This window comes from Myodes glareolus, chromosome 2 (genome assembly GCF_982192425.1).
Source record: "Myodes glareolus chromosome 2, mMyoGla1.1, whole genome shotgun sequence".
Classification (NCBI taxonomy): Eukaryota; Metazoa; Chordata; class Mammalia; order Rodentia; family Cricetidae; genus Myodes; species Myodes glareolus.
In genome coordinates this window covers 36040839-36050923 of record NC_142027.1, presented here as the reverse complement: position 1 = coordinate 36050923, position 10085 = coordinate 36040839, and the positions used below count along the sequence as shown (strand labels likewise).

At 35.7% G+C, this 10085-nt stretch overlaps 1 protein-coding gene across 3 annotated transcripts in view; it reads right to left on the bottom strand.

Annotated features, from left to right (window-relative positions):
* Positions 1-3036: 3036 nt before the first annotated feature.
* Csnk2a2ip (casein kinase 2 subunit alpha' interacting protein) overlaps positions 3037-10085 on the bottom strand; it is a 104485-nt gene continuing 97436 nt past the window's right edge. For all 3 annotated transcript variants that reach the window (XM_048422613.2, XM_085677996.1, XM_087897044.1), the window contains one exon: positions 3037-5520. In XM_048422613.2, coding sequence (XP_048278570.1) covers positions 3066-5237 — 2172 coding nt within the window. In that variant the 5' untranslated portion in view covers positions 5238-5520 and the 3' untranslated portion in view covers positions 3037-3065. The remainder of the gene's footprint in view (positions 5521-10085) is intronic.

Sequence of the window (10085 nt, the reverse complement as noted above, 5' to 3'; positions counted from 1 at the left end):
GTCCCACAGTGGCTGAACAGCTAGCTCAACAGATAAAAACACTTGTTGGCCTGGAGGGATGGCTCAACCGTTAAAGGCTAGGCTCACAACCAAAACAATAAGAACACTTTTTGCTCTTGCAGAGGAACACAGTTCAGGTGCCAGCATTCTAATGGCAGCTCACAATCAACTGCAACTCCAGTTACAAGGGATCCAGATTCATCTTCTGGGCATTTCAGAAACCAGGCAAACGTTCGATATAGTTACATACACAGTAAAAATGCTAATAAATACAAAATTAAAAACATTTCTAAAAAGGAAGAAAATGCCCCATATACATGCTCATAGCCTAATCTGATGAAATTGGTTCTTTAAATAAGGGTACATATTTCTGGATGACTCTAGTTTGTGTTAAGTTGGCGAAAGCTAACCAGTACAACTTGTATGAAAATGTACTTTGGACCCACATTGCTATGCACAATGAATATATGCTTATACAACAAGTAAATGAAATAAAAATTTTGGATCCTATCCAATTCAGAATGTTTCAGTAAATTTCAGATTGTGTGAAATTATTTCTTCATAACTAGATCTTAAATGATAAACCCATGAATCAGATGTAAGCTGAACATGATGGTGTTTATTTTCCACATGTATGCAAAATAGAATATAAAAAGAAGGGCACTGAAATATTCTCCCATAATAAAAATAAGTGCATGAGTACCATGTAACCAGAAATAGTTCATAGATTTGTAATAAAATTGGACATTGCACTTATACATAGATCTACGTGTAAACATACATATGTACACACATATACATACATATATATGTACATATATATCAGTAAAAGTTAAAATAGACATCTTACAGGGATGAAATTAAGTACCTATGAAAAGAATCAGATGCTCCTCCCTTGTAAAATACATTATGATAAAATATGTACACAGTTTTAAAATATATAAAAACATTGTTGCTATGACCCTATAAACATCTAGTATGTTAAATATAATAGGAAATGTATTACAAAGCAAAATCATAGTTATGCTCTAGGGAATGGATGAAAGAATCTGGATGCTTACATAGATCAGTAGGTAGTGGCATTTCCTAAAGTTTTTTTTTGTAAACAAAAGAAGAAATTCAATAAGGCTAGGTGGAGATGAAAAGATATTCAACACATACATCTAGAGGTTTGAAGTCTTTCATAATAAAAGCTGAACTGACTATTAAAATTACATACATCAATTAAATACTCAAAAAAGTATAGCACTTAATACTGAGCAGAAAATACAGAGCATTTTCTATGTCTTAAGAGGCCTAATTTCAAAGCAAATTCATTTCTTCTAGAATGTATGTTTTATTAAAATGTGTGCTTCCTATGGATTTGGAAGACAATGAACAAAAAGTAGGAAAGGGTAGCAGAAAAAAATCCATATGTTATACAGTCATCAAAACTAAGAGCAACAAGTGATGTGTTCATTTTAGAACACCTTTTTAATTGTTGATTATAAAAGATTTCTTTAGAATGTTCCTACTAGAAATCTATACCTGAAGGAAAATGCTGTTTTATAATTATTTTATTGCAACTATTTCCTAATAAAATCCACTTTTTACAGTGTTTTTCATTGATTTTTATTGAGCTCTACATTTTTCTCTGCTTTGAATTGACATTTAAGTGTTCCCTTCCAGTTACTCCATCTTCCTTGTTTGTATGAAACATTTTTAAAAGATATTTGCCCACAACTATAAACACAGCACTCAGGAGGTGAAGCCACAGTGATGGCCAGTTCCTGCACCTCCTGAGTGCTGTGTTTATTGATGTGTGCCAATAAATCTGGCTCACAATTTTTTTCCTGAAGATTAATCTTAACGAATAAGAGAATAAGGAAACAACTATTTTGTGTTCTTCTATAAATGCACAATTAGGAAAAACTATTTAGGGTTTTTCTATAACTGCCAAATTATCATCAAGGTATTACGTGAATTGGCATGATCGAATGTGAGCTCATAGGGTCCATTTTCTATTGCCCTGCCCTTCATCATTTTTTAGATTTTACTGATATTTTGAGATCATTTTTCAAATAACTTTCTTTTTCAAAGGACAAATTGAGAATACTTGTACCTTTTTTAAAATATGTTCTTATCTCTCAAAAATCTGAAAACAAATATTTTTCTGACACTGACAACTCTAACATGTCCTTTTCTATACCAGCCAGCCAGCTCCCAAATAATGACACAGAGATTTCTTACTATGAAAGCTGTGCCTTTAGGTTAGTTAGGCTTGTTCTTAACCAGCTCTTATAATTTATAATTTATTTTTTATTAATTTATATTAATCTATGTTCTGTAATGTGGCATTACCTGTCTTCCATCTTGCACCTCCTGTTTCCTCTCTGTGTCTCCCAATGTCTCCTTTGTGTCTAGGTTCCTTCTCCTCTTCCTCTTTTCCTGGAAATCCCAACTATAACTTCTGCCTAGCTAATGGCTGTTCAGCTTTTTACTACAGTACGACCAGAAATGCATCTTTACACAGTGTACAAGTATCCCACAACAAATAGTATTGTCCCTCTTATGGACTTTAGCTCCATAGAAGATACCAGACAGAGTCAGGTTGGTTTTGTTCATATCAGTGTTGTCCCATATATGTATGTATGTATATATATATATATATATATATAATTTCATGAAGTTTTACTTAAAACATGTTGAAAGTAGGCATTGTTAGAATCAAGGGCAAGATAAACAGCTTACAGTGCAATTCAGAAGTATTTAAAAGGCAAATAACTTTAAAATAATGTTACGAGTCAAAAAAAGATACAGGAGAAAAAAGCCAACAAAACAAAGAAATGAATTCTGTTAAAAATGTAAATGTTAAAAATGTTAAAATTGTAAAATAAGGTATTCATCTTCCAACTTACAAACACATTTTAAAAAAATAATTATTTCTCCCTAAATAGGTACTTCCTTAGCTAAAATAGAGTCATAGTTTTTGATAAGAATATAACTAGGCACGGTAGAAAAACAAGTGTTAGTGTCGAAGAACTAGAAAATCATTGCTTTCCAGAGACAGAAAGGTGTTTTAATCATCATTTCCCATTTTGGAACTTCGTTTGGAAATATCTGAGCAGTATGTTTGGTCCCCTTTTCCCCTTTTTCATGGATTTCGTGTTGCGAATCCTCACGCGCTTGGTTTTCGGTGTTGGTGATGGTCTTCTTTTGGTGATTTCAGGACTTGTACCCCGTATGAACTCAAGCCAGGAGACCCCTGGAGGTAGCCGGTGGTGACTTCTTACTTTAGTAACAACGTAACTTGAGAGAGGAGCAAGAGTGGAGTCTTTGCAAGGAGAGGGTGAAGAAGGAAAACCAGTAGAGGAAGAGGAGGAAGAAGAGGAAAGGGAGGAACAAGAAGATGAAGAAGATGAGGATGGGGCTTGAACTGGGGCTTGAGGCTGAACACTGTTTCTGTTTTTAACATAAAGCAGCCAGTCAATAGCTTGGGGCTCTTGATTTACATCTTTGTCCTCAGAGGGTACAGCCAACCACTTTTGGTTCGTCTTGAGTCCCTGGATTAAATCAGATTCAGAGGCAGGAAAAAACTGTGTTATCTTCTCTAATTCTTCAATATTATCATCGAGGGCTTCTAGATTATCATCAGGTTGATTATCTTTCATGGGAAATTGGTAACAGGACGAGGAAGAAGTCTCTGGCAGGGAAAGGATAAGAATTATTTTCACGTCTATTTTCCCGTCAGAGCTGCTCTCAGGTGTTGGGATGACGAAGAGTGTGGCACAGCGAGGATCTTTCTTTCCGGTGAGATGACTACACTGAGATTTTATACAGGAAGCACATTCTAAACAAACAGTATATGTTGATGAAAGGCGGGGACCAGGATGAGGATTTGGCCTTCCCCTCATTCTTCGAAAGAGAATTTGCCTAGAGAGATCCTTCTGGATTGTAGACTTGGAAATAGAATTGACAATTTTATTGACAACATCAACAGGGACAGTACCTCCTTTAATAATGCAGGGGTGACTATAATTTAAGGACCATGGGACTTCATTCGCTGGTTCTGGTTTCACCTTTTGTTCAAAACTACCTTTACTCTGGAGTCTGGAACTTGGAATTGAAGCATTTTTGTTCTTGGGGCAGGGTTTGGGACTTGATACTCTTTGGCATGAGATATTTGGTTTAGGAGGAACTGATGATAGGGGGCGGGCTCTGCATTTGTCTTTGGGTGAAGCAGTATTCTGGACCTTGTGACAAGCAGGTGAGCTGAGGGTCCGGGTTCTAGGCTCACATCTCAGAGCTGTTTTAGGTTTTGGCTGGGACGCTGGCAAACCTGGAGATGGATGAACAGAAGGTGGTGGTTTCCTTGATTTTATTTGGGAAAGAGGCAAACTTTGAACATTGTTATTAGAATTTGATGCAGGACTTTTCAAAGCTTTGCGTTCAGACAATGGTGAATTCTGAGACATTCGATTGGACTCCAAAGAAGGTGAAGTCGGAGGAGAGTCATTTCTTTGAAGTTTGTGACTGAGTTGCGGTGAGCTCAAAACTTTTTGATCGGTTTCTAATAAAGATGACCATGCACAGTCCAGTAAGGGTTCCCTCTGTGATTTAGATGTAGATAATGTTAAGGTAGGTTCACTTGGACTCAAGTCCAGAGAAGGTGAAGTCCAGGGGACATTTAGGGAAGGTGTTTCTTGATGTTGAAGGACAGATGACAATGGCGTTGAGACACTTTGAGTAGACTCAAACGAAGGTGATTCCCCGCAAAGGCCAATACTTGATGATGTCTGAGGCTTTGGGAGCAATAACCTTGATCTCAGAGATAATTGGCTAGGTGCGAGTGTGGAAGCATTGGTAAAGCTGGGCGAAGAGATTGTCAGGGGCCTGTGGTGAGACACAGGTGAACCCAAGGATTTCCAAGAGGTATTAAAGGAACTTTTCAAGTGGAGGTCTTTCGAAGGTACTGGACATTTGGCATATAAGGATGATGATTTCATAACCCTGTTATAGGGATCTTGTGTCACTTTAGAGCTCGGAGAATTCAGTGTAGAGAAGTTCTGGGCCTTCTGGTTAAAGCTTGGTCGTGGCACTGTGATTGTATTTTGAGACTGTTCTTTTGCCACAGGTTGGCTGTTGAATTGGTTTAATGCATCACATGTGTATTGATGTGTAGGTGAATTGATTGTAGTTTGTGGCTGAGAGTCGTCTAAATGCACGAAATGTTGATCACGATATGTTAATGGCACCATCTTGTGCTATAGCAGAGATCTTTTGGGACGCAGTAGCTTACAGGGATGTTTTAGGGACAGTCTTTCGAGCAAGAATCCATGGACAATGGGCACTTAAATAAACACTAATAGTTCTAACTTCTACCTTGGTATGCTTGTGTTAATGGAGGTGTAGAATGTATCACGATTAAGCAGTAAATGAAATTGGGGAGGGGATGTCACCATTGAAGTATCTTCTGTCTTTCATTTAATTTCCAAGAGCTTTTTGGTTTTTTCCTCTCTGTCTCTCTTTATGAAAAAATTCCTGTTAACAAAATAGTAAAGAGTTTAGAAGAGGTCCTCACAGGATCAAATTTTCTTAAAATTTAGTACCTAGAACCTAGGGTTTATTCAGTAATAACCAGAATATGTACCTCAATCACCTCACATATCTTTTGAATTAATTTTTCCAACTGCATTGCTCATCTATAAAAGAGATATTTTCAATTTAACGAGTTAAAAACTAAAATAATAAATAGAAATCTCTAACAGTTCCTAGGATAAGTATTTAAAAACCAAGAGCAACAATTACATCCACTTTATTAATTATTGCATTTCTTTAAAACTTAATTAAAAGATTCTCATGCCAAACAACAGCATCCTAAGGAAAGATGAAATGCAAGTTGAAAATATTGACTTCAGTTCTCATTTTTGTCATATTTTGACTTATGTCTAAGAATCTAAAAACCTAATTGAAGGTTTCTTGTATATAGTCCCATTGCTGTTTGGCACATCAGCATTGAAAGCATTTGATTTCAATGTTTTTTTGTAACAATGTGTTTTTTTGTGTTTCAATGTGTTTTTGTAACAGTCTAAGAACCTTTTTGAAATGTATTCTTTATACCTGGCTCTCTTATTTCTGTCTAGGTTCCTACATTATTCTGTACTTGAATCTCACCCCCAACATAGTTTTCAGCTACATCATTGTGGTGATTGAAATCAAAATGACCCTCAAAGGTCATAAACTTTAATGTTTTTCCCCGAGTTGGTAGAAATGTGTGGAACGGATTGAGCAGTGTGCTCTTATTGGAAAGGGTATGTCATTTTGAGATTTCAAAAGTTCATTCTTCTCCCAATTAGTGCCCTCTCCCCTCCTGCTTACAGATTAGCCATGAACTTTCAGTCACTGTTTTGGTGTCTTGCTTGCCTGTCTATGCCGTCCTCTCTGCCATGATGGTCAAGGACTCACCCTTTGAACGGGTAAGCCTCCAAAAACCCTTTTATAAGTTGCCTCAAGTATGATGCTTCGATGCAACAAAAGAAAAGTGTCTAGGGTAATCGCCATTTCTCTTTTCATCTAATCCCTAAATGAGGTAACCAATTATGTTTAGGATTTGAAAAGAATCTACAGAAGTTACATAAGTAGAAACTCATTCCTGATTAAAGTGACGCTACTTAAGACGAATATTGAGATACGATACATGATGTGTTACTGCTTTTCTACCCTTCCATCCCCCTACCACTACCAACCTAATAAATGATGAAAGTAGTGTATTCCTCACATATATCAACTTATTCAAGTAATGTAGTGATGCATTATTTCCAAAGATAGTCCCTTTTTGTCAAGGATAGCTTTCTCAGACTTATTTTTACTCTCCTTGTAATTATTTCAGGCATATTTTGAACATACTACTGAATTTGCTTTTAAGTGGTCAGTCATTTGTATCTACAGTATTCATTGATTATATATCAATCTTACTAATACTGGATATTAGAAAACCTGGTTCTGGTTTTCTCTTCTGTTTCAAAAGTGCATTTCCAACTAAGCATCAAGCTTCTCTTTTAAAAGTGCTGAAGTTAATTCAAACACAAACCAAATAAAACCCAATTAATATAATTCTTCTAGAGAAATTAATTTTCTCATATCTTCTGTTGTAGTCCTAAAATTTAGATGTTTTTAAAAGCCTTTATAGTGACAGGGGTTAATTTCATTTTCTGAAGCTGTTGAAATACCATGATTTGCCCAGTAGTGGTGGTATATGTTTTAGTCCCAGTACTTGGGGCGGGGGGCAGAGGCAAGTGAATCTCTGTAAATTCAAGGCCAGCATGAAAAGTGAGTACCAGGACAGCCAGGGCTGTTACACAGGGAAACTCTGTCTTAGGGGAAAAAAAAGTAGATGGATATATAAATAAATAGCAGGATCTATTGATTTTGCCTTTTTCATGTCTTATATTTCCGGTTTCACCATTTCAGCTTTTCTATAGGCACATCACATGCTTATTAATGTGTGATTATAGCTATTTCTATAAATTATTTGCCCATTTTCTGTCACCAAACATAAAACAGCAAACTCTTTCTGGACAGATATCCCTGATGCTTGCTCATGGGTTTTGCAGACTTTTGATACATCTGCAAAGGAGTAGTGACTGTAGACTTTCTTTGATTTTTGGCTTTGGTGCGATGTGATTTGTCACCTAGTATTTTAAAGAGAAAAAAATGTGCACTCTATGAGACAGTGAATGGCACCCTACACATCTAATGTCTACTATCTAACTCACTGGATTCGTCTCTTTCTTGACTTCCCCATTATCTTGCTGTGTATTAATACCCTTTAGACTTTTAAATCAATAAACTGTCACTTTCACTTAACTTTAGTAATCAAATTTAGAAAGCAAATGCAAATCACAGAAAGACCCACATATGACAAAACAAACATAAGGCAAATAATTGGGTTATACTGATGGTCTCTGGACATTACAAAGAAAAGAAAATGAAAGAAAAGACAAATATGGAGATTAGAAAGGCAAGGAAAACCCACACATCCACTTCAAAACTGAGGATATTTACATATTCTACTCCTATGAGTCAAGAAATGTTCATACTTCTCAGAAGCCAACAAATTGCCCATTTAAACAACTGAGTGACGGATCAGCAAACATCATCAGAAAATGATAGACAAATGAAAACTGAAGAAACCACTATCTGCAAAGAACATATTAATTAGAAGGCTCATAGGTTGACATAGTCTGTTTGAGGAATTCCCTAGTTAGATCCATTAATTAAATTAGTTTCCTTATTAAAGACTTAATAAATTATTAAATTTCCACTACAAAGAGCATTACCGCAGACATATGTGCATTGAACAAGGCATTCTTTGAGCTTTTCATAATAACTACAAATTAGAATCAAGTTTTTATCAATTGTAGAATATATAAGTAATGTATATTCATTCAAAGAAATATAAAACAATGAAAATTAACAGAAAATGCAGCACTAATGCACCTCTATATATGAATCTCACAAGGAAAATATTAAGTAAAAGAATCATATTACCACAAGATAGTTCATGATTTTATGTATGAAACAACAAAAGCTAGTAACCCTGACTGCATTGCTAAAATGAATGTGCTTGGTGAGGTTAAGATTAGGAGAACACAAAGGCACAGCTGGGAAGGTGGTTTTGTTCTGTCTCTAGACCTGGATCCTAATGGTAAAAATGAGTTCACTTGGTGATAATTGAGCCCTAGCACTTATGTTACGTACATTCTTGTAGATCCCTTCACTAAAATAGAAAGTGTTAAAGTAGATGACTTGAGACTAATTAGAAAAGACACGTCTGAAACAGAATTGCACTGAAAGGTGAAACATTAAAGAACAAACCAAGATCTGGCTCACAGATGCAATGAATCCCACACTCCATCCCCCACAACTCACACATCAGAAAAAAAAGAGAGAGAGAGAGAAAGAAGAATGCAAGGTAGAAATCCTGTTAACCTATAAACAAGAATAAAGAAATTCAAAACAACTGGACAGAGCTAGAATTACCTAAAGGCAAAAAAAGAAAAAGAAAATAACATTTCTGAATGTTTCTACTTTCAGAATTACTCAAAAATGTCATCTCTGTTTCAAAAGGATATCTTTCAATAAGCTTAGAAGTATTACAGATAGCAAAAGAAAAGCTAGAAGTCTGGACAATGTTAAAATTACTGCAGAAAATGAACTCAGATACATAATCATCAAGTCATATATTCCCTATGATCTAACGCTTTTGCTCCTGAGTTAATTCAAATGTTCCACCAATAGTTTAATACTTGTCTTCAAAGTAAGGCAAATATAGAAATGTTCTCAATTTTTCTATGAAAAATTCTGTATAATTTATATGTTTAAGGATGACAAAGGTACATATATAAAGGAAAATAATTAATTTTTAAGGGAAATAAATGAAACCCTTAATCATTATTTAATGTGTGTATGGGTGTTTTGCCTGTATGTGTAAGTGTGCCACGTGCATGTGTTCTTGCCTGGAGACCAGAAAACAGTTTTGGATTTCTTGGAACAGGAGTGTGGAGAGTTGGGAGCTGTCACATGGGTGCTGAGAATGAATCTGAGTCCTTTGGAAAGGCAGCCAGTGCTTCTAATCACTGAACCACCAGCCCAGCTTAATTTCTTGAATGTTTTTACCTTCTGAGCTTTAATATGATTTATCATTTTCCCTTTTTTTCCTTCCTCCAAACTCTCCCATATAACCCTCCTTTCTATCGTTCAAATTCATGGCACCTTTCGTGTGTGTGTGTGTGTGTGTGTGTGTGTTTATAATTATACTTATATTTATAATTATGCTTATAATTTTAAGATAATTATGCTATATGTCTAATGTTTTCAGGACTGACCTTTTGGTATTAGATAGCCAATTAATGTGTTCTTCCCTGGGGAAGACTTTCTCTCCCACTTGTAAAATCCGTTATTTGCCTATAGTTCCATCTAGGGTTTAGGCCTTGTGAGTTTCTGTCTGTGTCAGCCTGTGTGTTGGTGTCATCACTGTTTAGGTCATCTTATTGAGACTACATGGATGGAATTTATGACATTTCTAGATGATAATCTCACAGCAA